The sequence below is a fragment of the Candoia aspera genome, chromosome 8, assembly GCF_035149785.1.
Source record: "Candoia aspera isolate rCanAsp1 chromosome 8, rCanAsp1.hap2, whole genome shotgun sequence".
Lineage (NCBI taxonomy): Eukaryota > Metazoa > Chordata > Lepidosauria > Squamata > Boidae > Candoia > Candoia aspera.
In genome coordinates this window covers 63,998,512-64,026,143 of record NC_086160.1, presented here as the reverse complement: position 1 = coordinate 64,026,143, position 27,632 = coordinate 63,998,512, and the positions used below count along the sequence as shown (strand labels likewise).

Here is a 27,632-nt window from a genome sequence, read left to right as displayed (position 1 = left end):
TGGTGGCATCGTTAGGGGGGGACCCATTTCTGATTTTTTTTGGTGGTGGAGAATCTGAAGTTATTTTTTATAACTCAAAACAGGTGTGCGAAGTCTAGAAGAGACTTAATAGACATAAAAATACCCTAAAATATTCTTGCTGAAAATTTCCGTTTTGCTGCCAATTTCAGTCCGACAGTGCTCTGGGGCCTGGAAAAATGGATGTGAGGGTTACATTTAAACTCTGGGCTCTGAAGGCATGATAAGCTTCAAGCCCTTAACATTCTACTGAACAGCTTGTGTAAAGCGGCAAGAAATCATGGCGAATCGGGATCCTGTTGAATACATACATAGATGAAAATAGATGGTCATCATATATTCTGCCATTGCAGTCCTTCCATTAATTAATCCCTAACGATACATGAAAGATCACTATGGGTGTCTACTGTTTTTGCAGCTTAGATCCCCACTTATGATTCTACAAATTAATTCATCCCTAACCAGTAGAACTCAAGATACCATTGAAAACAATAAAGCTCTGTACTTCGAGACACTGTGCTGAAAGTAAGAACCTCCCACATTAGAAAATCCAAGTCTCTTTAACAAAGACTTGTGAGATAATATCCCACATTTATCTGGGTATTTTAAAAGTATATCCTTGTATTGGCTGTGGCAGAACTATCAAATATGACATGAAGTCTTCGTTCATGCCTAGGAAAATAGGCTTCTCCAGTCTGATGCCCCTCAGAGAAGCTGGAGTCCAGCTTCTGTGATCCCTGTCTAGTACAACCTAACATTATGGCTGGGTTGGGCCAGCTAGGTCTTATGAGAGTTCAAGGTGGCACATGTCATTAGAGCATTTGTTTTAGGAAAAGTGCTGTAAGTGGTACTAGTGTTGCTGAACATATGGACATTAAGCCCAAAGCATGGCCATTAAGAAAACACTTGTGACTTTGAATGACTTCATTATCTAGACAATGCAATGTCATAAAGTTGTCCCTTGAATAAAAAAAGAAATAATAGCCCAATGAAATATGTATACAAAAATGAGAACAATTTGAATAAAAAATTGACAGAGCAACTAATAATGTAATATATATTATCAGACTCTATAGTGCATCCTTGTCATCATTTACAAGCATCCTAACTTTTTTGTAGGAGGTTGTAACTACATAGCTTGTCAGCATTAAATCTGAGAGGAAGTCCCCTGCATTTGGAGGGCACCAGTTGGAGAAAATTAAACCCAAAGAGGAAGGAAATTGTATGATGGTGATGGCAATAATCGGATGAGGATCTACTCAGTGGAAGATACTTCCTTAAGGGCATTTTTGCTCAAGGCCCACCCCCTTCCTTGCAACCTGTCTTGGGAACAGGAAAAATAAGGTGAACTGTCACCATCTCCGTCTGCTTGGACCAAGCTCTCCTCATAGTAAGCCAGTTTTTAATCTGTGTTGTGAGACTAAAATTAAGGAGACTGTCGGTTCATCCTGTTGTCACATCACCTACTTGGGCTAATTCATCCATTTGGACTGGATCCTTCTCATTTGTCATCCAAATACATTTCTCTCCACAGTGTAACGAGGAGAGAATTGTAGGCTATTCATTACATATATCAGGAGTGCCACTTTTAAAGCAGAGTAGCTAATGTTTCATCACTTAAATTAATTATCATGCCCACCCCTGCTGCTGCCCCATATAATCACTAGGTAATTGAGAAGGTCTTCTCCATTGCTTAGAGCAGTGCTTCTCAACCTTGGCAACTTTCAGGTGTGTGGACTTCAACTCCCATGCTGGCTGAGGAATTCTGGGAGTTGCCAAGGTCCACACAGCTGAAAGTTGCCAAGGTTGAGAAACACTGGCTTAGAGGAATAGAGACTCTTGAATACTAAAGAATTGGCATGCTGTACCAGTGACCGCAGGGGACGCGGTGGCGCTGCGGGTTAAACCGCTGAGCTGCTGAGCTTGCCGATCGGAAGGTCGGCAGTTCGAATCCACATGATGGGGCGAGCTCCTGTTGCTAGTCCCAGCTCCTGCCAACCTAGCAGTTCAAAAACATGCAAATGTGAGTAGATTAATAGGTACCGCTTCGGCGGGCAGGTAACGGCATTCCATTTAGTCATGCCGGCCACATGACCACGGAAGTGTCTATGGACAAACGCCGGCTCTTCGGCTTTGAAACGGAGATGAGCACTGCCTCCTAGAGTTGGACACAACTGGACTTAATGTCAAGGGAAACCTTTACCTTTACCTTAACCTACCAGTGACTGCAGACCCGCTGTTGAAAAGCATGGATGCCTTTGAAGATGAGGCTAAAGATAAGTTGATGCTTAGGACAAGCTGTTTGCCTGGTGAATTTCTATCTTTCTCTGTCCAGTTGACTTTTCTCCTCCATCGAGTTTTGTTCCCTTTTTCCTTCCCTTCCAAGTGCACCCACCTCTTCCTCTTACCCCTGTTGTGCCCAAAACCTGGCTCACCTAAAGCAACCAAATCACTTTGGAGATACAACATAATTTTATTCGCATGCATATGAGTAATAATACAGTATATACTGGACCCCAGCAAAGCTTTAATACTTTGCTGAGCAGCCATGAGCAAAAGCAGAACCAGGGCTTAAATACCCTTCACCCCCTACATTGCAAAGCAAAGAAAGGCAAAGGGAAAACCAAAAGGCAGGCATGGTGGAAATTACAGCATGTATTCCATGATGTTGGAATATTTTAGATAAGCCCATCCATGTGACCTTATTATTATTTATCCCTTCCTACTAGGTCAGCATGCTAGCCATCCTATCTCTGAGATATGGTCAGTAAATAGAAACAATTAGTTTTACTGGGTCACAGGTTCCCGACTGAGTCTTCTCCCTGTTGCCACTCAGGGTCAAGTCAGCCAACACCCCAAAGACTGATGATTGAAGAAATACAGAACAAAGCTCTAAGTGTTTGTAAATGTATTACTGTAGGTAGAAGAGTGAAAAAGACTGTAACTTGACAACTTGGGCAACATTTGGTCTATCTTTTGAACTGGCACCAATGATTACAAGCAGGTTTTAAAATAATTTTCTCCTTTTACAATCTTTTTCACATGCATTTTCCTTCTCAAAGTGTTTGCTTGCAAAATCCAGCTGTCCACTTTAGTACTGTTATCCCCTAGAGATCAGCCCCACCAAGGAGTTTAGAAAATGATTACATTTTTCCCATCTGCAAAGTAGATTTTGGAAACATGCCTATAACATGTTGTACTTTTCCAGCCTGAATGCAGTCTGGTTTCTAGCTTGGTTCTGAAGTACAAAGCATATGTATTAACTTGAGGACAGTCTGGTCAGACTTCCAGGACTGTATTTACTTATTTCACAAAATTCATGTGCCGCCTCAACCATAAACTTTAAAAGGATGGCCCTTTGTAGAAGAATTTGAAATTAAAAAACACAATTTCTAGAATTCATGACGTTACTAAGAGGTTGTTAGGCTTTTCTTAATATAGTACAGAATACACACAGCCTGTGTTTTGTTTTTCTACACAACACTGTTTTATTATACAGAAAATAAACACCTATTTTATTCTATTATCTATTTTCTATCTAACACTTTTTATCCTTATTTAATCTATAAATTTTCTATCCTTATGTTCTAGTTCTATGTTCTTATTCCTATGTGTATAATCTTATGGTTTTTCTTATATTAACTATTTCTTAGCTTTAGGGGTTTTTTTCTTAATCTGTTCAGTCGTGTCCGATTCTGGGAGACTGCCTGGACTAGTCCCTGCATTTTTCTTGGCGGGATTTTTTTTAGAAGTGGTTTGCCATTGCTTCCTTCCTAGGGCTGAGAGAGGGTGACTGGCCCAAGGTCACCCAGCAGGCTTGGTGCCTCCCGGTTTCTAGCCTGGTGCCTTCTCAGTCCATTTGCATGTGAAAACCCTTTTCACTCCTTTATAGACTTGCGAATGGGCTTTTCTCTCTCTCCCCCCCCACCCCCCCACCCCCCCAACACGCACAGTCCTCTTTTCTGGAGCTGGTTGTAGATTGCTACAGCTGGGCTGCTGCAGGCAGTGGGCTTGGTTTGGTTTGCAGGCTCGCTTGAGTTTGCAGACTCTAATTGCTCTTTTCCTCCCCACCTCTCAGTGGTCGGTCTTGCAGCTCCAAGAATGGGCATCTTCTCTTGCTGTCTGAAGGCAGCTGCTGAGGTGCTTGCCTTTGGGTTGGAGTTTCTCTCTCCCTCCTCTCTGCTGCCCTCTGGGCTTGACTCTTTTCCTCAACACCCTCCCGCCACACCCCTGCTTGTTTTAAGTTCCTTTTTTATAAAACCAACTTTCCAGTGAAGGAGTGGGTGGGCCTTTTTTAACCCTCCTTCCCAGGTAGCACCAAAACTGGGTCCCAGGAAAGAAAAAAGCTTGCCTACTCTATGTCAGTGTTTCTCAACCTTGGCAACTTTAAGAGCTCTGGACTTCAACTCCCAGAATGCTGGCTGGGGAATTCTGGGAGTTGAAGTTCAGACCTCTTAAAGTTGCCAAGGTTGCGAAACACTGTTTTGGGGGTGAGTTCACTCTTCCACAGAGGGGAGTTTTATGTCTTCTTTTTAAACAAAAAACAAACTGCAGAACAGTTTCTTCCCCTTGCAAGAAAGCTGTGGCCCAAAATGTGTTGGCATGTTAAGGTAATCGAGATTGGCTGTGTTTGCAGCATTATGGAAATGAAAGAATTATATTCCTTTTATTCTTCCTTGCTCATCTCTCAGGATCAAAATACTTGGAATTTTATTTTATTTATTTAGAAAATGTATGTGGTTGCCCATCTTAAACAAAAAACTCTAGGTGGTTGACAGTACAAAACCATTGTATAACAAAGTGAACAATATAATTAAAAACAAACATAATAGATACAAGAATCAAGGCATCTCACAAACAACTCATAGTCCCAAACTCATATATTTTGGGATCTGCTAACTACCTGGCCATAATGCCTGAGGGAAGAGGCATTATGGCATTCCAGATGGTCAGCAGGATTGAGCTATCTGGATCCCAGGGAGGAGGTTATTCCATAGGGCAGGCACTATCAGTGAAAAGGCCCATTTTCCTGGGCCCTGCAAGAGGGCACTGTTTCACTGAGGAGCCCTGGAGCATGCCCACCCAGTCTGATCTGGTGGGACAGGTAGAAACAACTGGAGGCAAGTGGTCTAATAGGTAACTGTGGCCCTGTGCCATGCACAGCTTTAAGGATGATAACCAGCATCTTGAATTGCACCCAGAAGCCTACTAGAAGACAGTGCAGCTTATCCAGCAGTGGTGTTATATGGGCAAGCCTTAGTGCACCAAATAGAGTGTGCGCCATTGCATTCTGGACTATTTGAAATTTTCAAATGCTTTTCAAGGGCAGCCCCACATAGAGTGTGTTGGAGTAATCCAAACGGGATTGACTAAAATGTGAGTGAACAGCATCAGAGCCTCCTAATCCAGGCTAATTGGTACATAAAATGCATTTGTGCAAAGATCCCTTCTAGCCATGACTACCACCTGCTCCTCAAGTAGGAGTCATGAGTCCAGGTGGACCCCCAGATCTAAAGTTATGGATGTAACAGCTCCACAACTAGGGGGTCCAAAAACTGAGAGACACTCAGTCTTACTAGGGTTGAGTCACAACCAGTTTATCCCTGTCTAGGCTCTCACCACTTCCAGGCATTGGGTAAGCATCTTGAGACCATTACTTGTACAGCCTGGGATGGAGATGAATGCTGATGATACCATATCTTGTGCCAACAAATGACCCACCTAAGGGAATTATGCATGTCTTTTCTACTTCCCCTGGAACTCAAGTGGCATTAAAAGGAACAAGTTGCTCAGTCCAAAATTACATTCCATCTGGAAAGTTGCTAACCCATCTGCTTTGAAATTCTGTACAGCCTCTTAAAGGAATCTAGCGGCTGTTCTCCTGAATAGCTATTTTCAGTGTAATGAGCTCTTGACAGCAATGTTAGGCTGTTAACTGGAGATCATCTCACAGAAGCTTTTCTCTGCTTCATAGCATTCTCCTAGAAAGCTCTGGGAAATTGAGAAATAAAACATGAGCTTTGCATGCTAAATGTCCTTATCTCCTGTTAAACTGTTTTTAGCTTGACACTTGAGAGATTTGCTAGGAACAGTGCACTTAGAACTGGTAAAGCATCACTGCCCATTTCATCCCAAGATTGTTGAAAAAGAGGACAAAGACCTTTTCCGTGTGGTCTAGAGAAAAAGATTCTCATGGAGGGTAGTTGCAGTGTAACATGAAATGGAACCAGTTACTTCCCCTGATTTTCATGGCATGCCTGGAGTGGGTTAGAAAAGAGTGGGGAGGGAGGAAAAGATGGCTAATTTTTGTCTCATGTTTTAGATGGCATAATAGGGAGGTTTCAGTTATGCAAACTGCATATTTTAGATGCAAAGTAGTGTTAGGTTTTGATAAGAGCTCTCCTGATGTTTGCTGGAAGAATCAAATGTTTGTAAGACCTTTATTTTGCAAATGGAAATCTTCCAACCACTTCTGTTTTCTAGTCCTCTTGCTTGGTGGAGAATTCTGAAAACTCAAAAGTTTACAGCTGTTTCATGCAACTTCAGGTGACCTAGCAAATATACTGCCTCTGTGCATTTAGGATTTGAGACTCATGGTCAGTGCAGCTATGATTGCATCAACATATCTTGGGTTTTGAAATCTCCTCCCTCTTCCTCCTCCTCCACCCTTTCTGCTTTGACTGCTAGCACTAGGTAAAAGGTTTTGGTTGCTTGGAATGTTCAACCTTTCTCTTGTCTTTCCTCAGAACAAATTTATGCTCTAGCTGATCAGCACATCGTCCATGTGGCCTGTGGTGAGTCTCACAATGTGGCTCTTAGTGACCAAGGCCAGCTCTTTTCCTGGGGTTCAGGGAGTGATGGTCAGTTGGGTCTTACAACAAGAGAAGACTCTGTAAGAATTCCAAGGTAAGTAGGAGAGATTATGCTTGTGGGATTTCTCACATTCTGAATCCACAGTGGAAGTCTGCAGATCCGTACAAATGATTTCATGGAAATCTGTTGATTCATTTTTGTTTTCGTTGTGGTGTTTGAGGCCTTCGGTAAGTGATCACATTTAATAAGAGGCACTCCTATTTTTCTTGTTTCCTTCTAAAATTCAAACCAATTCTGTTTTAGGACTATGACAATATTGTCTAAACTCTTCTTACTATCACAGTCAGATAATAATGAAGACTATGTGAATTCTATTAGTTGTATCTCTCTACAATCTTTTTAAAGTGTGTGATTTGTTTTGTTGTCTTAGGTTAATAAAAAAGCTGAACCAAGAGATGATTCTTCAGGTCTCATGCGGGAACTGGCATTGTCTAGCTCTAGCAGCTGGTATGACCATTTTAACATTTAATAGTTCAGCCTTTCTTGCTAGGGCTGTAACATAAAATTAAGCCCCCAGTTAGGCAAGTTTCTACTCAATAATAGTAACAGCTCTGAGAAAAGCTTCAAGAAGAAGATGATCCCCACTTTTCTTTCTTGTTTACAGAAGATAATGTGTCTAAAATGACAATTCTGTGTAATATCTGAAACGTTAGTTTCAAGAGTAGAACTGTATCCTACTTATCTCAGATGTATGTATATTCAGCAGACTAAATGATTTTCATCGATCGCTTTGTCAATTTAATGCATTTATTTATTCTGGGTCTTTACATTTTAAAAGTTGATGTTAGCTTTTCTCCATGTGATTGCAACACGCTGGTGGGTGGTTAAAGACGATTGGCTGTTTTCTGAGCTCTGGGTCTCCTCTCCTCCCCACCAGATGGACAGTTCTTCGCATGGGGACAGAACAACCATGGACAGCTTGGGCTGGGTAAAGAATTCCCCTCCCAGGCCACTCCTCAGCGTGTCAAGTCACTTGATGGGATCCCTCTGTCTCAGGTGGCTGCAGGTGGAGCACACAGCTTTGCTTTGTCCCTCTCAGGAGCTGTGTTTGGCTGGGGAAAAAACAACTCTGGACAGCTGGGTTTGAGTGACGAGAAAGGTACTTGTGACAGCCATCCTAAAAAAGGTGTCTTTCACCCAGACGTTGCAGAGGTTTCTAATTCAGTTCTTTTGTTCATTCTCTGAGATTTCTTTTTGCCTCTTGTTCCACCCCGAGTGTATCTCTGAACAGGTTCAGTAATGGGGAAAGCAAGAGGTGGGAATGCTTAAGAAGAGGAAACTCTTTCCTTCTCTTTTCTGTCTAGTTCAGATACTTAAGTCCGCAAGACCATCTCCATGCATAGAATCAGCCTGGTGGAAGTGACGTGAGGCCCTCATGTATTGTTGGGCATCTATTCACTTTAGTAGAATGGCTTAAAAAGTGGCCGCCCTGCTTGCCTTTCTGAAAAGCAACCTCAATCAAAATGCCTTCAGGGGTTAAGCCATTATTTCTGCTTTGCCCTCAGGGAAGATCGGCCACAGAGGATTTTAAGTTTCTGAATTGGGAGCCTTGTTTGTTTGCTTCCTTCTCTTGTTCAGACTATTATGGGTAGCTACAAGAAGAGAGGCTTGGCAAAAAGTCCGCCTTGCACAGAAAAAGGGCCTTTCTTTGGCAGTTAAACACTATGGGCATCAGGTTCCAGACCCTGCCTTGTTTCCTTCAACTGGCATTTAGTGGAGGCAATCCTAGTAAGTTTCCCCAGTCTGATCACCCTACAGAGGGTCCTCAGCCCCTCAGATCTTCCAAGCAGCATGGCCATTATTGAGAATTCTAGGAATTGGTCTGCACCTTTGAAGGACATGAAGTCAGATAGGGTGGGACCTGTCCCTTAAATGTTGCCATCTAATGGGACCTGGGCAGTATGCCTTCTCGGTAGCAGTCCCTGCCCTTTGGAACAGCCTTTCCCCTGAGATCGGGCAGGCCAAGATCCTCCTAGCCTTCTGGAAAGCCTCAAAGAGTTGGCTTTTCCCACAAGCATTGGGGAGAGTGAGGCTGGAGCCCTGTATTTTTTTTTTTTTTAATGTGTAGGGGAAAGCTGTTTTGGGGAGTGCTGAGAGCTTTTGCTATGGTTTTATGTCTTTTGGCTGTCTTTACTGTTGCTGGTAAACTGCCCAGGGTTTTGTGCATAAGTCAGGAGGCTATATAAGCCTTATAAATAAATACATATATACATACATACATACATAAACAAACAAACAAACAAAGTAAGTAAGTAAGTAAGTAAGTTGGGGAAGATTCTGCTAACCAGTGAGCAAAGAAATCTCTTGCTTCCAGAAAAATAAGGCAGAGTGTTCCAGTTTTGATAAAGCATTGGCACATGCAAACACACATATGCCACTGGAGCTGGGTAGTTGGATAGACACTGCCTGCAACTCTTCAGTCTTTGCCTTCTTCCAGAGCTCCAAATCCACGTGGAAGACAGTGGTTCATATTGCTTGCTAGGAGGTGGCACATTCTGTGTCATAGATGTGACAAGTAAAAAACAGGAATCTAGTATTTTGTAAGGTGGGAGGGAACCGCTAACCTTGCTGTGGCAGATCTGTTAGCTAATGCCTGTTCCAGATGTGGCCCATTGGGCTAAATTGGGGAGGATGATAAGATTTTACAGTCCTACAGCAGCTTGGGCTTGAATGTGGATCCTCCTAATCTCTTGTGCCCAAACAGAACATGAAAAGAGAAATTACTTAAGAGGTATATAGCTAAGCCTCCCCAACTATCTAATTTGATTCTTCCTTAACAGAGTTGAACATCTGAACTGCTAAATCCTATTCACATCTTTCAGCTGTTTTTTTTTTTAATTGTTTATTTTTGAGGAGAGTATCTATCGTAGAGTTGATGATAGGTTATTTCTGAAGCAGCCTACTTACATTTTTGTAAGTAGTTTTATAGCCTTTTAAATTCTTTAATGCAGATCGGGAATCTCCTTGCCATGTGAAACTCTTAAGGACTCAAAAAGTTGTCTATATCAGCTGTGGAAATGACCATACCGCTGTTCTGACAAAGGTAGGAGAATATCTTTTAAACATTAGCTGTGTTGCAAGTGGATTAGAAGGTTGTTTTTGTTTGTTTTGGTGTCAAGTCAATGTTGACTCCTGGTGATTGCCTGAACTAGTCCCTGCAGTTTTCTTGGCAAGGTTTTTGGAAGTGGTTTAGCAATGCCTCCTTCCTAGGGCTGAGAGAAAGGGACTGGCCCAGGGTCACCCAGCTGGCTTGGTGCCTAAGGCAGGACTAGTACTTACAGTCTCCCAGTTTCTAGCCTGTTGCCTTAACCGCTAGACCAAACTGGCTCTCATTAGAAGTTTACTTGCAGATTTTAAAATCTAATCTAATGGAGCAGACTCTCTGGCTTCTTTGGCCAAACTAAGTATGCTGTCCCTTGAGTATATGCTACATACTTGTCTGCAGCTTATTTTAATTAGTCAATTAGCTTTCAAATATCATTGTTTGTAAACTGTGGCTAATTTATATCTTCCAGAGTTGTTGATTTGAGTTTGGGTGTTTTGGTATAATGCTTCTGTACCTCTCCCCCCCCCCCCAACATTCTGTGCAAATAAAATAAAAATATAAAGGCTGTTGGCTGTCTAGAAACCTTTCCTTCAAATGGAAAGAACCCCCTTTTTAGACATTTTACATATGGCTTGTATTTCTAAGTGCACTCTCTCTTTATTGCACGCACATATTCACATCAGTTTTCCCCAATCTGTCACCCTCTGTGTTTGGCAATCTCTAGAATCCAGAGGAATTGTGGAAATTGTGTGTATTGATTATATACCACCAGATTGTATTGATTATACCAGATTCAACAAAAATTGCTCCCAGAATTTTATAACATTAAAAAATAAAACGTAACAGCCAATAAAAACATAAGCAACCACAAAGCGGTAAGTATAATGGTGAATGAACATTCCCCAGAGGCCCTCCAGAACAATTGTGTTTTTAATAAAAGGCCGACAGGGAGAGGAGAGTGTTCCATAACTTGGGGGTTGCAAGAGAGAAGAATTCACCTCCCCTACAAATTAGGGTTTAAAAGATATTGGTGAGAGGTCTACCCTGGATGAACTGGGCAGGCCACCTGCATATAGAGAAGGTGGCCCTGTAAGTTCTTTAGTGGCAAGCCATATAGAGCTGTTTAGGTCAAAGCCAGCACTTCAGTCAGCATCTGTATACTTGTGGTCCTGGCGTGTCTAAGGGGTATTTGGTTACAGAACGCTTGATTGTGTTTTCATTCCAGCTTTCCCCCTACTAGGATTGTTTATTTAAGATAGAGAAGAATTGAAATGGAGACTCAATTTCAAAATTTCTTCTTTTAATTTGAAATGGTACAATTCATCATAAAATAGATTATTTGATTATATTCCCACCTCTTTCAGGCTTGCCTGAATGTACAGAATGAGAGCGAGGCTTTAATGGTTGTAAAGTGATTGGCACTTGAAGGCTGGAAGGACATCCCTTCTCCATCAGTAGTAACGTTAGTAGTATTGCTATTTGATACGTGCTAGTACCTAAGCATATACAAGCAAAGCGATCCAGATAGAATCCAGTAGAGGGGAGTATTAACAGTAAAATATTATAATCAAGTTAAAACATTTTGTAATCTCAGCATAGCTATAATTAAAATCGGTATCAAATACTGCCATTGTAATGAAAGGCTCTTCCAGCTTCATAAAGGACCTTTTTGAACCTCAGGAGTTTGGACTTCAAACATATTTCAAAGGGGAGTCAGTTCCAAAGAGTAGGAACCACCTGGAAGAAACTCTGAATTGCAAAATAGTGATTCTGATGTAAGGAAAAACTAAGTGACCCTAATTGTACAAACCAACCAACTGCCCAGGAACATAACTTGTAATCAAGTTATTCCAATAACGGAGTGTTCCTGTGTGCATGGCTGAGAAGGTCATCACTAGCAATTTAAATTGTTACACTTCTGAAGACCCAGCCAGTAGTCTAAACAACTTTTTCTATAGTTCAACCATCAGGTGATCTCTGCAAACCCTGTTTGGAATATATTTAGGCATTTGCACTCTTTTATTCGTTTATAGTCTTAATTTCCTTTTTTTCTGGTTCCAAGTATGCTGACATAAGTGTAAACAATTTGACTGTATAGAATTGCATGCATATATATTTAGTGCTAGTCCTGTCATGAGTACTGATGGCGAGCAGGAGAGGGCCCCTATCCAGGGGGGAAAACGCATGCGTAGTACTGAGGAGTTAAGCAGCCATTCAAAGAGACACAGATCAGACCCACCTTGACTTTTGGGGTTTATCTGTCTGGGTTTTTCCCACGCTTCTTCAGTTTGTTAGGATTTTCTGTCCTATGTAGCAGTAATAAACACCAGAGACCTATTCCTCGTCTCAGCGTGGTTCCTGACTGATAGGACAAGTCCATTATTTAATACAGAAAGGTAGGTTTTTAGCACATAAGAAATGTAGGCTTAGTTCTTAGTGCCTAAGAAATGTAGGTGTGCTTTCTTTTTCTTTTCTTCCTTTTGCCTACAATAGCAAATTAAAAATGATCCCCAGAAGCTTGTATACAAAGTTGTTGGGATTTCTGTCAGAGCTGGTGGATTTAGTGTTTTGATTGAAGGAGGGACTTCTTCGGCGCAAGAGGATGCTTTGCTCTAAGTGAAAATGTTCTTGTGATCTTTGCTCTTCAGAGTGGAGGAGTGTTTACCTTTGGTGCAGGATCGTGTGGGCAACTTGGCCATGATTCACTGAGTGATGAAATCAATCCTAGAAGAGTTTTGGAGCTGATGGGCAGTGAGGTGTCCCAGATCGCTTGTGGTAGGTGAGTGGTCTTTTGGGCAATTCCTTCACGAGGGCAATGGTTGTCAGTACTGCTGGAACAGATGCAAAATAAAATGTAGAACAAAGTGAACTCTCAAGAGCATTAAACAGCAACGTTGGATGCTCCTTATTATATGTTTGGTGTCTAAAACTGTTTTAGACTGCCTTTTATTCCCAACAAATTTGTAGTGGGAAAGTGGGACATCTGGAGAAGCTGCAGATTTAGATCTTTGCATGAATCTGCTGTTGGGCACAGACTGCAAACCCCGTCTTTGCAGTCCAAAAAGCCAGATCTATTTGCAATAGCATTTTTGCAATAATAAATGTTCGTAGTAATAATTATTAAAATAATAATTTTCAAAGTATGTTGAAGAATTAATGCATTACTTTCATGCCATTTAAATAGTTTAAGAGCCAATTGACAAGGTCTGGCTTTAGAAGGAAAAAAATAAAAAAGGAAGTACATTTGTTCCTTCTCTGTAAGAAGGCAGTTCTAAAAAGGAAAAAAATGCTACAAGGACAGAGAACTGCACATTCATCTGTTTATTCAGAAATTGAGAATGTTCTCATTTAACAAATTGGAATGAGATTGCTCTAATGGAATATGACATCTGCTCTGACTATCTTCTTGGAAACTGTATTCCTTAGAGCAGTATGAGTAGAAATTAAATATTTTTAAGACACGTGGAGGCATACAATCTCATCCCTCTATCTGTCCAGCAGGAAAGGGAAATTTAGCCTAAACCTTGAAGGTTGCTTTTATCTGCTGCATTACAAAAACAATAATAGTAGTCTGCTATTCTTGTTTCTTGGGTCAGAATGAAATATGAAATGTAGAAATGAGCACTTTGAAGGGCAGGTGGTGATGACAGTAGAAAGCACTATAGCTTTTTCTTCTCAATGGCAGGTTCATCTTGAGAAGAGGGAATAGTAAATTGAGGGGGCAAAAACCCTTTCTGAGTTCTTGATTGGATGATATCTCTGTCCATTGAAGTGTGAAGAGCAAGTGCCAACTATTTTTGAAGGAATGTGCAAATTCTTTTTTTTTTTAATTTTATTTTTAAAATTTATCAGCTTTACTTTTTTCTATCCATTTAACCAACATGTTTAATCACAGTTGGAACACAGATAGCATAATGAACAAGCAGAGGCCTAGTCTCTTACCTGTGTTCAACCTGCTATGCAAGTGTATATAGTCTATTGAGGCCACTCTGTGAAGCAGGCAACATAATTTAGAGGAGTTCTGGATGGAATGAAGTTGGCAGTGGCTTATAATGGCCTTCCAGAATCTGGATCATTGCAGATGACCTGGGCAGTAGCCATGTTGCCTGGGATCATAGAAATGAAGTCTCAGCAGCTAGGGGCATCAGGTTGGAGAAGGCTAAATTGTGAGGTTAGAGGGTGATTTGTCAGGAATGCATAAATCTCTTCACTTATAAAAGATTGGGAAAGAAACGTGCTTAGGCAAATAATTTTAGGAATTCCTGTGGGATGTTCTTCTCTGCTGTTTCTACAAAGACTTTGCAGTCCCTTCTTTATCAATACCACTTGAAAATCTGGAAGTGGGGATGATACATTTTGCATCATCCAATTTGGCCCTCCTTTTTTCTTGCAGAATGTTGTTGTAGGAGGTGTTTACCAAGTTAAGTTTTGTTTGCTCCTTTCAAGATCCCCCTTGTATTGCTCTGCTAGCAATTGATCACCTTAGAATAGTCATCAAGACTGTGTCAGCTCTGACACTGGTCATGATGGCAGCAGAAGGAAGGAGTGGAACAAGGATGGGGGTGGGGATCTGCTTTTTTCTTATCTTACAAGTGAAATAGATGGAATGGTCAGGGAGAAAAAAAGGATTGTACTTTTTCATATTCAATTTTGCACTGAATATAGTTGGATTTTGAAGAAGACTGCATTACAGACAGTTTGGTTATTTTGATATTTTCAGACAGCACACTCTAGCCTTTGTGCCTTCTTCAGGAATTATCTATGCATTTGGTTGTGGAACTAAAGGCCAGCTGGGAACGGGGCACATCTGCAGTCTTAAATGTCCTTCCCCAGTGAAAGGCCACTGGGCAGCTCATGATGGGGAAGTCTCTGGTAGAAGAGGTAAGTGTGACCAGGAGAGAGCAGGATATAGCATACCAGCTTTTGGACCTCAACCCTAGAGGGTCTCTTTGGGCTATATTAATTTTGCTTTTCAAAAGAAAGGCAAATGGGTTGTTTGTGACTGCTGATGTCTAACTGATTGCTTTAACTAATTGTTGTCAATCTTCTTCAACAGATACTTGCATGTATTATATTGTTAAACATATATTCTCTGGAGGAGACCAATCATTTGTAATTTGCTCAGAAAAAGAGGTAACATAAAGTTTTTGTGGATTTCCACTCCATCTTTTATAGTTATAGGATATGAGATCCAGAACTGTGTCTAAAGACCATGTGCCCTTTTCAGTGTGGTTTTGGTCAATTGTAATCTATGAGTCTGGTGCAGCCCCTGTCCTATTCTTTGCATGCAGAGCCCCCCAAGATTGTGCTGCTCTAATTTTGGGCAAAATAAGTAAACTAAAAGGGTGTACGTCTAGTAGGTTTAAATAACTCCCAATCTTGAAAGAAGAGGCAGCAAAGTTTGTCACAGCCTCCTCCGCCGACTTCATAATTGCTATCTCTCTGCAACTTTCGGCTGCAAAAAAAAATTGGGAAAGAAAGGAAGAAAGTGTGCCTTCCTGCCATAAAACCAAGATCCACAAGAAGACAGAATTACCTGGTTTGAACCTTTACTCCTAAATGCAATTAAAGGGGCAAGGAATAAACAAGTGCATGAAATGGGAAGGATCTGTAGAAAGGGAGTTTTTTTTGGAAATGGTATATAATCTATGTGTAGATTGTCCAGGATTATGAACTGCACATTTGCTTGGAGGAGGGGGAAAGGGTGCACCCAGTAAGTAATCCAGGTCAAATGAGCTTGCCTCCCACATTGAGGAGTTATTCTCACTGTAACAAAAGCAGCAATGATGTCTCTGGTGCTCCTCCTGTTCACAGTGAAACTCTCTTTGAAATCTGCACCTTCTTACAGAATTCTCTACCAGCTGATGATTTCCGGACCATAAATCAAAATACCTGTTTGATTAGTGACAGCACAATAGACATGTGGAGGCAAAAGCTTTCTGAAAGAAATAGCTCTAATTCAGTGAAGTAGGTTCATTTCTGTTCAATTTTTAAACATAATCTCTGGCTTTCTTGTGTGATATCTTCTTTGTCGGCTTGTTGAATCAATCCAGTCTACCTTCCAAATGGTAATCAGCTTCATAAATCACTGTGGACCCATGTAGTTCAGCAGTTCTCTTGACCTCATTGTTTCCCATGTCTAGTCTGGTACCTTTAACCACTACACCAAACTGGCTCTTTTAATGGTATGATGCTTAACTCATACATAATGGTATAATTTAGAACCCTGATTTAGAAAAGTGACGTCATGGCTTAAGTCAAGATGTTAAGGAGTATCTTCAATATTTTGTAATGGTGTGGCATAATGATTTCTTGAACCAGAGGTTGGTTCATCAGACTTTTACCCCAGATATTTCCAATCATTTATCATATTGTTCCCTTCTAAACTAAAGAACCCATTTGGCATTTCTAGATTAGTTGTGGCTGGTATATCTTAAGTCAACATGCTAAGAGTTTCAAAAAGGGCAGCTGAATAGATTAGAGAAGAAAAGGTGAATAATAATTAGGTTCAGTTACTACACTAACCCATAATCTGATTTGATTAGTTTTGGCTAATCATGTTATATGAACTCACTTTGTTAGGATTTGTGAATAGTGGTTTATAGCTTAGTATGTAAATGCAACAAATGACAGCTATGTCAGGAAGCCATAGATAAGCAAATCAAAGCAGTGTATGAAAAATTATATGTGATTCCTAACCAATATAGTCTTTAACCAGTTTTATTGTCTTTTGCTTACCTGGATTTTTCCCTGTGCTAAACAGTGAGGTTGTTCAGATCTTATCTTCAGCTGCTTGCTGGAATGGAAGCTTCCTTGAAAAGAAGTAAGTAGCTTAAAATGGAATAGAAATATTTGGCTAACTTTCAGGTTTAGTTTTTCAAATGTTAACCTGATATAAATGACCAACCTTGGATCACTGATAGTTGACTAGATTTGGGGGAGGGAAGATTGTTATTGGTTCAATAGCTTCCTTTTTTTTAATAGTAATTTTTATTAAAAATTTTAATTACAAGAGTAAAAACTAATACAAAGTAAAAAAATATATAGAAAAGTAAAAAGAAAGAGTATAAGGTGCAGAAAAGAAAGAAAAAATAGAGAAGTAGAAAAGTAAAAAAAGTAAGAATATAGTAAAGAAAAAATATATACCTACCTTCACCACAGCAAGTATGAACAATTTTAGTAATTTATCACCTTCTCTTAAAATAAAGCAATTGATCTCTTCTTCCCATATCCCATCTCTTATTTATAAACAAATCCGTAAAGCATCATCATTTCAGTCCTGGTGTTACCAAAAGACCATTAAGGGTTACCAGAGATAACAACATATCTGTCTGAACCTTGTTCAAATAAACTAACTTTATATTCCTTCCTTTTACTTCTAACAATCTTAATCTTTAGTCCATTCAAATAATTTATTTATTTAATTTTTATCCTGCCTTTATTATTTTTATAACTAATTAACTAAATAAATAAAGTTGTAGAACTTGATTTCTTTTCATTTTTTCTTTTCCCCTTCTCACTAGATTCTTCAAAAGTTTAACAAGCCTCTTTTGTAAATCCAATATAGGAAAATTATCCAGGTCACTCTCTTGGTTTGTTGTTTGTATATCCCTTTTAATTATTAAGACATCAGCTGGTTTCTTTTGTATATCCAGTGTAAGCATCTTTTTCCATATCAGTCTTGTAGCCTGTCATTTTTAAATCTACTTTCAAGTCAGCCTCGATCTTGTCAGGTAGAACTTGTTCTTCCATAATATATTTTAGACACAGTCTCTCCATAGAGGGAGATGTCTCTGTTGACACTGTTAGAGTTAACTTCTGAGTCCATTGTCTAAAAATATCCTTCAGTATATCCACGGTTAGAATATTTTGCTTCATTCTTCAATTGTAAGTTGAGTTTATGTGTTCTTTAATTGTAATCTTTAGTTCCCTCTAGTGTCCAATTTTTAAAATCTTATTTTTTTTAATTAAAAAAAAAGCATTTTCCCATGGGAAAGATTCTTTATAATTAATTCCAAAGTCTTATTTTTAATTTATCTGGACCCATAATCCATTTGTAACTTTCTAAAATCAAAGTTTTAATCACCCTTTTGCTGTTTACTCCCCCACAAAAAGTTCTTAAAACTTGTAGTTTCTTTCACTAAGGATTGAAGGAAACTCATCTGGTGCTGCCAAACTTGTCCATCCAAAGGTTTCTAATAGCTGAGTAGCAGTTAACAAGCAATTTCCAAAAGTGATTAGAAAAGGAAGTAAGCGAACCAAGTGTCCTTAAAGGTGCTGACCATGGGATGAGCAAGGTGGCTATTCATGAAGGAGGCAGGATTATAAAGAAAAAAATGCAACCAGATTTTGTGGAGCTGCTCTTCTACATACCTTGTTGGCAAGAGCAAAAGATACCTGTGATAACTTGCATCTAGGGCCAGATGTGTGGGTAGAGAGGTTGGGCCACTGGATAAAATTTTGGCTGAATTGCCATATTGCCAGAAGACTATGTGTCCAGACAGGTTGACATGAACTTCCAGGAGCTGTGTACTTCTATTGTCTGTGTGTTATGGCAATAGTAGTTATGCCTCAGAAGCTATGTTTAGCTCTCTCTGTCTGCAGTGAACTAGTAAAATAATATGTGATTAAATGGAGCCTCCTCTTCTGTCAAGATAACATCTGCTCTAGTTGCAGCTGCTAATAACTGACTCAGTGGTTTACTTGCAAGCTCACCAGGAAGAAACAGGAGGTTGGCATTTGGGACTGACAACTCATGAGTGTTCTTTCATTGCAAAATGTTGTAGATACTAAGTGGTGGAGGCATCTAATACAACCCATCAGGCACTGAAGATTCAGTTATGTTGCATTGTTACGTTGTTATTTGTAATGTTGCAGATCTTTTCGTTGGTTCCCATATATCTAATAAGAGGGTGTCATTTGGTATTAAGATTTGTTCCACTCCATCAGATAGAGATGTGTCAGAACTTCTTTATTGGATCACATTAATGATCCATCTATTCCAGTTGTGTGCACAATTTTCGCTGGGCCAGGAGCTACATTTTGCTTTTAGTTGGTATGATAGTGTCTCTGCCTTCAAAACTGAGCAAGTCCAAAGGGGAATTTTTTTTTTTTGATAAAATATAATGTCATATCTCCTCACTAAGGAAAGGCAAAATACTTTAAATTCAAGCTGCTTTGAATCCATGCACTGCTCCATGTGTGGAACAGCTGCTCTGAATTCAGAATGCTTTGAGTTGAACCCTACACACTTGAAAGCTGTTGTAGCTCTAAGGAACAATTGTTCATGGCAAATTAAACTGGAATTTAGAAATATAGAATCCTCCTGAGCAAAGTGAAAGTTCCTTGATCTTTGGTTCCTGATCAGAGACTTTTACTACTTTGAATAGGATTCCACTCTTGTAAATGCATTTCATCTTTCTACGTTATCTATATGAGAACTTTGAGTCATACATACCTATAGGTATTAGGCTGAAATATTTGCTTGCCATTTTTATACTCAGTGCATTGCATGTTTAAGTTCTCTGTTTTAAAGAAAACATGATATAAATGTGCTTAAATTCTTTTTTTAGAATAGATGAACATTTTAAAACAAGTCCCAAAATTCCAGGAATTGACTTGAATTCCACCAGAGTGATGTTTAATAAGCTAATGACATCTCAGCATTCTACATTGCGTGACCAGGTACTGGAACTCGTTGTAGTAGTGTTAAGGCAAGTGTTTGCTTCCTTCTGGGAGTTTTTAGGGAGAACACTCAAGATTAAACTATTTTCCTCAACTTGCTGCATTGCAGATGGAGGGAGTGGTAGTCTAGTATGTTTGGAGGACACCAGGTTGAGAAAGCTTGAGCTGAAACTTCAAACAAAGAATCAGTTCATTAGTGCAAATTAAACTGTTGGGATTAATTCTGGCACAATCATACTAATTGTTTTCCCCTTGATAAGTGAAAACAGAATTATACATTTCACCTTTAACACGTATCTGGATTCTCATCCCATTGTTTTTCTGATGGTATTGAAATATGAAAAAAGAGTTTAAAAAACAAGTTCTAAACGAAGATCCACCCAATTTCAACCAAATCCTGGTTTGAACTTTTGAGGGTTTGCCACACAGAGGTATCTGCAGGATCACTTTGTCAATATGATGGAAGTAATATTGCACCATTATGATGTAAGTTCCATTCTTTTTGTAGGTGGAGCTTATATTGTGATAACATGTTAGCCCTGCTAGGTAGACCAGACCAGGAAATCAACTTCACCAGAAGGCTAAAACTTGTATTGAGATTGGCTATAATAACAGAATTTTGCAAATATTGTGTTGTACCTCCTCCTCCCTCTTACAGTTCAGTGAATTAAGGAGGTATCTGAATGTTATGTCTGTTTTGGACTTTAAAAATGCTTCAGCCCTTTTTGCTTACAGGTAACAGTTCCTACATACTGTATCTCTGTCAAGGTCATCTGCCTTACTTTCTACACAGCTCAACACTATTCTTGTCATTTGTTTCCCTTTGTCCTTTCCAGTGGACCCCTATTTGTTTATTTATTGTTTATGCAATTTATGGCTGCCCATCTCACAAATGTGACCCTGGGCAACTGACAACACAGTAAAACAATAAGAACAATATTAACAGAATAAAAACCAACATTTATTTTGTTGGTTGTTGGATGAACCCAACAAGACAATAGACAGAAGACTTTCAAAAGGGCATCTGACCTCCCAGCCCCAAGGCCCTGGAGCACAACTAGGTCTTTAGTGCTTTATGGAAGGCCGGCAGGGTCAGGGACAATCTGATCTTGGGTGCGGGGGAAGTATGGGGTTCCAGATGGCAGGCACTGTTGCCATGGCATTACAGGGGTGAGGGCACTTCCACCTCCATTCATTTAGTTTCTTTGATAAGAAGAAGCTTGGAAATGGTGTCCTTCAAACTGAGGCTTGTAGCTATGAATGTGTATGCCAGCCTTCTCCATCTGATGTATTCCAGATATGTTAGATTTCAGCTTTTAGAATCAGTGTCCAGCATTACCAGAAAAAAACATTCCTGGAAGGTACCAGGCTGGGGAAGGCTGGTGTGTGTCTTAAATATAAGGCCTTGGGTGCTGATGGAGACCCTGCACACCAGCTCTTCTATTGGCTTGGGCAAGGTCTGGCTCACACATGATGCTGAGCCATAAATGAGATTTATTAGATTTTGACCAAGTAAGATGTGTAAGTACAGATACTGTTGTTTATAAGCCATGACTTACCGTGTGAATGAGGCCACTATTCAACAAACCATTATTAAGAAAGCTTTAGGAACAGGGGGCTGCAACACAAAGACTGGAAATTATGAGCTGGGAAAACTGGGAATGAGCTTGCTCAGATAAAGATCATGACTTTTTCCAAAAATGTCCTAGGAATTAATTCGGGGAAATAATTATGTTGACAGTGGAAGGTAGTTGTGGCGAAACTCTCCAAAGATCATCCAGAAAGATGTGGCTAATATTATGGATTTAATTGATCATGAGAGATTTAGCAATGTTCTTCCAACTCAAAGCTTCTCTGCTGCAGATTGTGTCACCTTCTGACCCTGATTGCACAAGAAATGGAGTACTCAGATTATAGAACATTGGAAAGAGAGAGAGAGAGAGAGAGTGAGTGTACATGCACACACATACACACAGACAGGCATGGATGTTCAATCCCTTCACTTGCCAAAACTATTGCAGAGGCTTATTGAAAAAAGACTGTGTCATTCTCTGATCTTTCTCTGAGGGAGATACTATTTTTTACCAAACCATTCTGTACAAGTCAGATGACCCTTAACCATACATAGCTGTAACGCTTCAGATCATTGTGAACTCTATGCTGTCTGATTGTGCAAAGTGTTAAAATTGCCTTCAACTAAATGTGGTTACAGTTTTATGGCAAAGTTTCTCTTTTGGGACTACAAGGAGCAGAACCGAAAACCTCCTTCTGCCTCTTATTTATGGATAGGATTGTAGAACAATTGGAGATGTCTCATGTCTTCACAGAATTCAAAGGACTAAGTAAATGACTCACCTGTCTCAGTTTCTTGGGCTGGGTTCATGCTACCAGAATTAAACTGAATTGAGTCCTGGAAACTACAAGCATAATAGAAGAGCTAGTAATAAGAACTATAGTCCATTCTAATTTTCTTTCTTCTTTTCCAGATCTTGAAGAGCTTTGAAAGCTTTTTGATCCCCCAGCTGCCTAGCTCCCCGCCAGATGTTGAAGCCATGAGAATCTATCTGATTCTTCCGGAATTCCCTCTATTTCAAGACTCAAAATACTATGTAACCTTAACGCTTCCTTTGGCAATGGCTATACTGCGCCTGGACAAAAATCCCAGTAAAGTTTTAGGTAGAAGATGCGCACTTCTTTTCTGGGAGTGGGCTGTCTTACACTGATTTGAGGACAAAATAAGTCACAAATATGTTTTATATCAACTCTGTGAAATGCCAGGAAATACTGCCACTTATTCTTCAGCCCAGTTAAGTCTTCTGACTGCTTTCTCTTAAATTCCTTGGTTAACTTGGGTCAAGAGTGAGAGCTAGGGAGTATGCTATGTCTACAGCACTTTCTTGGGGAGAGAACTTCCCAATAGGAACCACATAGTAATATCGTGGTCTTCCTTGGTTGTGGACATTGTCAGCAGTGTTGTTATGATATCACCTTCCATTTCACCAGTCCTGACCATCACCTCAAACTTATGTGCGTGTGCAGCAACCAACACATTTTTCCAGGAGAAAAAAGACAAAAAATGCTTTTAAAAAGTGTTTAAATGGTCAGAAATGAGTAGTTGAGATGAAATTGAGGGATCCATCCTAACTGATGTTTTAACCTCCTTTCCCCTTTGAATCTCTTCCAAATTACCATTCCCTGGTCTTTGTTTCGTAAAACAAGTATAAAAGTGGAGTTTGGTTGTTGCAAGGTGAATCATGAAGCTAAACAGGAAGCACCAAATGAATTATTTCCAAAATAGTGAAGGAAATGGTGCCAAATTTAATGAAATGATTCACTGGCCCTTTTAAGAAATGTTAACCTTCCCTTTGCAACCTGGTGCATTTCTGTTGCCTGATTGTTTAATATCTGGGTGAAGGGTGCTTTCCAGTGATGCAGGATTATTTTTTAGCTGTGTTAAGAATAGTCCTTAGAGCCAGAAGTATCTTGCTAATCCAATCTGTAATCCATTGTTTTTTCTCTTGGATTTTTCTGATCCACTTTAGGGCTCCACATAGCAGGTTGACAATGTGGAGTGTTTCCCTTCTGTTCAGGCAGTTTCATCAACATCACTTGATAGTGTTAAAACTCACGGAAGGCATTCTGATTTAAGAGTGAATGTAGCAATCAGGTCCACTTGATTCAGAAGGATTCACTTCCAAGAAAACTTGCCTAGGATTAGGCTGCATCTCTAGTTTTGATTTTTCCCAAAAGTATACTTGGGATCCTAGACCCCACAAATAAAAAATGAGGACAGCAGCCATCATGTTGGTTTTTCATTCAGTTTCCATCATCACAATACTGAAGTCAATAACCCATTTTGCTTTATGTAATCTTATTTAGATAACTGGTGGTCTCAGGTATGCCCAGGGTACTTCTTGAGGCTAGTGGATCTCTATAAAGGTGCTGTGGTTTATCTCTTGAATGGGAAAAAAACATTGCTGATTCCAGTCTTGTACAGCAGTTACATCACAGCTGCACTAAAACTTCTGGAGAAACTTCATAAAGTAAGAAAACAATTCTGTGAGTCTGTATACATTGCTCTTCAGTGACAGTGATGCCTCTGGTGGGTTTTCCTACCAACCATTTGTACATTGGGTTTCATATTTGCATTTGGGTATATGGAATCTGTAGTCCTGAATTGTATAGTTTACTTTGTGTAGTGCAGATAATATATTTGAAGCCCTTGTATATTTGACTCTAGATTTATGTTGGGCTCTGGCTATATAGTATCCTCAAGTGTATTGGACAGAATATATTCTGAAACCAGCAGATTAGGATCAGCCATAAGGCAGGCATGAATTTCCTAATACTGCAACTTCTGTTTGCATGTATTCCAACTGGCATAGGATTTGTGCTGGGCAGTAGTGCCATAATTTTATTGTCTTCAGCTTTTTAGTTACATCATTAGTAAATGCTGCTTTTAAGCTAAGCTGAGTGAAAAATAGATTGATTAAGTCCCATCAAGTCAGTGTTAACTCTCAGCTAATACACAGATAGATTTTCTCCAGAATAATCTGTCTTCAACTTGGATTTTAGGTCTGTTAGTGGTGTTTTTATTGCTGTCATTATGTACCTACTTTGCCTTTCCTGAACCTTTGTGGAAATGAAAGAATGTCAGTGTTTACACATTTCCAAATTGTGTAAGACACTTTGGCAAAAAAAAGTAGAGAAAGTATTTCTTTAGGGCAAATGAAGTATAAGACTGTGTTTTATTAAGGAAAATTACGTGTCATTAGGAGAAAAACTGCTAAAAACATGCATGCATTTTTGTGTTGAATTTGAAAAAAACATTGTGCAAATTGATGTGCAAACTAGAGGAAATTAATGGGAAACTAAATCTAGGTGAACTGGCAGAGTCATCCTTTCTTACAATTAACCTTTCTGGGATGTGTATTAATTCATGAAGAAATTGTTCATTGCATTATTCTGTTTTGTTTATTTGTTTGTTTTTTCCATATCAGGTAAATCAGAAAGCTAAGCACATAGAATATGACAAGTTTTATATCCCAGAGATTTCTAATCTGATAGATATTCAGGAAGACTACCTGATGTGGTTTATGCATCAAGATGGAATGGTAAGAGGCTTTGTTTAATCAGACAAGCTAAATAATACTCCAGGATCTAGTTAGATTAGAACGTTCCATGTACCCTGTATCAAAACTGAACATTTCTCAACTGCAAATTCTGCAAAGTTTTTATGCAAGTTATTTACAGTATATGCATATAATTTTATTTCAAGATTTGACTACAGTATCTAGAGTATGTAAAATGGTTATGGGGAATGTGCATAGATTGAAGAGGCAAAGTAGTAGTTAATAAATTACAAGGAAGGATGTAGGGTGCTGGCATCTTTTTAACCTGTTCTTCCTGAAAGGGTGGGAACAAACAGTTTCTGATGATGCTGAATCTTAGGTATATGTAAGGGTTGTGGCCGGTCTGTAATGAGCTGAAGATTAACTGAATGGCTATGGCCAGGCTTGAAAGAACAGCGGAACTACTTACTCAGTGACTCTTCAATACAGTAATGTGTCTTTTGACAGTGATCACTTCTACCTTTAATGCTGAATGATAAACCATTTCTTTGAAACTGAAAAAGGAGGAGGAGAAAGTGAAGGAATGTCATTCCAGCCAGGGCTATTTCTAGCAGCTGATGGATAGTCCTTAAGGAAAGGCTGACTTATTGAGTAGAAAATAGCTTACGTTAACCGATGAAATTTCCTGTCCTATAAGGAAGAGATGTAAGACAAAGGGACAAGGTATTTCCAGCAGAAGGGGAACTTTGAAAGAACTGAAAACATAAGAAAGCTCCTCTGAGAAAGGAACAAAGCACTTGGAATAATCCTTAACTCTCTTGGCAGTCAGTCCCTGGGATCAGCCACTGTGATGTTGGCCAGAAATAGGAGAAGAATCTCCCCCGAGGACCTTAAAATCCAGGCAGACTAATACAGGAGAATGTGGTCTTTCAAATAGGTTCCCAAATAACAATGGGGAATACGAAGGCACCTTCCCCACTACTGAGGGAAGGTTGTATACCACCACCACCAGCACCACTTCTTCACAGAGCAGTATTTCCCTGTGCAGTGTTCCTTGGAGAGGGCAAAACAAGGTTCTATTGGACGCGTTAAGTGGTGCAGTGATTTAGAGCCTTGGCCTTGGCCTTGGTTCTGGCTCAAATTCTTGCTCTGCCACCAAAGTTTTCAGGGTGATCTTGGATCAGTTTTTTTCTTTTGGCCTGACCAACCCAACAGAACTGGTCTTAAGAGGAAGAATAACATGTATGTCTCCCGTTGACTTCTTTGGAAGAAGGGTGGGGTAAAAAGGTAACTGATGATGCACTTGTTGGAGGCTCATGCTGTTTATATTTCTTTTCTTTCTCTCCTCTCCCTTTTCCCTTGCACAGAAAGTAAGACCATCTATCATGCAGGTAAAAATTCCATTACTTTTGCTAAAGTGGTTCTCACTGGAATCCCAAACTGCCAACATCAAATGGAACTGTTCCTTCTTTCCAGGATGCTGTGACTCTGTGCTCTTACCCTTTTATCTTTGATGCACAAGCCAAGACCAAGATGTTGCAGACAGATGCCAAACTGCAGATGCAGGTACGCTGCCTTCTTTCAGTCTGCCTATTTTTTTCCTTTTGGAAACAAATTTGCTCCTCCAGATGTGATGATTGGCCATCTACATCGGCCTTAACCAACATCACTAATATGTTTGGGGGCAATAGGTTGGAACGGTTGGTTTCTTTGTTCAATCCAGGCTAAATTGGATGGACTGTTTTGCCTTTGAAATGGATGGATCTTCATTTACATCAGTTGTGCACAACCTGAGTCACCTACCGCCCTCCCTACCTTGGATGTGACTTCCAGAGTTTTGCAAAAGTTGTATTTTTTAATCTAACAGAAAGGAAAAATTATTAAATGCAAATTACATGAAATCAAATACATTTCTCTTTGTGGCTATACCCACTGCTTCCTGGAGTGCAGTCCCTTAGCAGGCCAAATATGACCTCAGTTTAGAAAAAGTTGCATATCCTGATTTATATCATGACTAACATGTGGAAGGTATAGCTTAGCCCAGTCAAACATGATGAGCCCAAACCCTTGCTGTAGTTTAATAAAATGACACGTGACTTTATTACAGTCACTGACCAGAATACAAGTTAACAGCAGATGACACAAAATAATACATTATAGTTTACTGCAAGATCATTGATGCAATTAGAGTCTGTCTGGTTTTACAAACAGTATAGCAAAATTTGGCCACACTCATAGAAACTGCATAATACTGGTCTGTGAGTAGCAACTGTACATAAAATAAATCAGAATTGCCTGGATACTTTGTTAAATAGGGAGTTACAAAGTGTACGTCTATAACCTTCTAGAAAATGTAGTGCAGCAAGACATGGGCTATGGATTCAGTTCAGTCCACAAGGGCACAGGCTTAGCTCATATGGGATATTTTAATATCTCACTTCAAAGGAGAATATTAAAGTGTGCCAAGGTTAGCCCTTTTCATAGTTTAGAGACAGTTATATAGTGTAAATACCTCACTGACCTAAAGAAAAGGGCCTGGCTGCTCATGAAGACATTCCTGGGTGAGGTAGATTGATCCAGTTGGGTTTCCAGATCTCGGGCACATTGCTTAAGCATGATGAGTGCTTAGTCATAGACCATCATAAGAAAGGCCTTCCTAGAGAGACCATAGTATTGCAAGTTTTTGCAAAATCTTCCTGGTCTATATTGATTTTGCAATAAGGAGAGAACCCAAACTTTCTGAAAAAAACAAAAACCCAGTAACTTCAAAAGTATGCCATATGTGTATGTGTAAAAATACTGTTGTGCCCGAAGTGACCTCGGAAGGCAGAACAATATTTTTGTAGTATCCACAGCCAAATTCTGCCTTTTGCTGGGCTGGAATCTATCCTGAGTCACTGTTTGCATTTCCCAGGAGATGGCAGTAGTGCAAAGGGTAG

The 27,632-nt window shown here is 39.7% G+C and overlaps 1 protein-coding gene across 2 annotated transcripts in view; it reads left to right on the top strand.

Moving 5' to 3' along the window:
- Positions 1–27,632, top strand: part of HERC3 (HECT and RLD domain containing E3 ubiquitin protein ligase 3) — a 51,539-nt gene that overhangs the window by 10,366 nt on the left and 13,541 nt on the right. The window contains exons 2-17 of one of the 2 annotated variants that reach the window (XM_063310372.1): positions 1,138–1,408; positions 6,765–6,924; positions 7,262–7,338; positions 7,769–7,990; positions 9,843–9,934; positions 12,586–12,716; positions 14,658–14,818; positions 14,994–15,070; positions 15,786–15,904; positions 16,701–16,760; positions 19,510–19,621; positions 22,108–22,297; positions 23,501–23,664; positions 24,622–24,735; positions 26,061–26,084; positions 26,170–26,259. In XM_063310372.1, the coding sequence (XP_063166442.1) occupies positions 7,287–7,338; positions 7,769–7,990; positions 9,843–9,934; positions 12,586–12,716; positions 14,658–14,818; positions 14,994–15,070; positions 15,786–15,904; positions 16,701–16,760; positions 19,510–19,621; positions 22,108–22,297; positions 23,501–23,664; positions 24,622–24,735; positions 26,061–26,084; positions 26,170–26,259 (1,608 nt within the window). In that variant the 5' untranslated portion in view covers positions 1,138–1,408; positions 6,765–6,924; positions 7,262–7,286. The remainder of the gene's footprint in view (positions 1–1,137; positions 1,409–6,764; positions 6,925–7,261; positions 7,339–7,768; positions 7,991–9,842; positions 9,935–12,585; positions 12,717–14,657; positions 14,819–14,993; positions 15,071–15,785; positions 15,905–16,700; positions 16,761–19,509; positions 19,622–22,107; positions 22,298–23,500; positions 23,665–24,621; positions 24,736–26,060; positions 26,085–26,169; positions 26,260–27,632) is intronic. The other variant, XM_063310373.1, reaches the window with a different exon arrangement.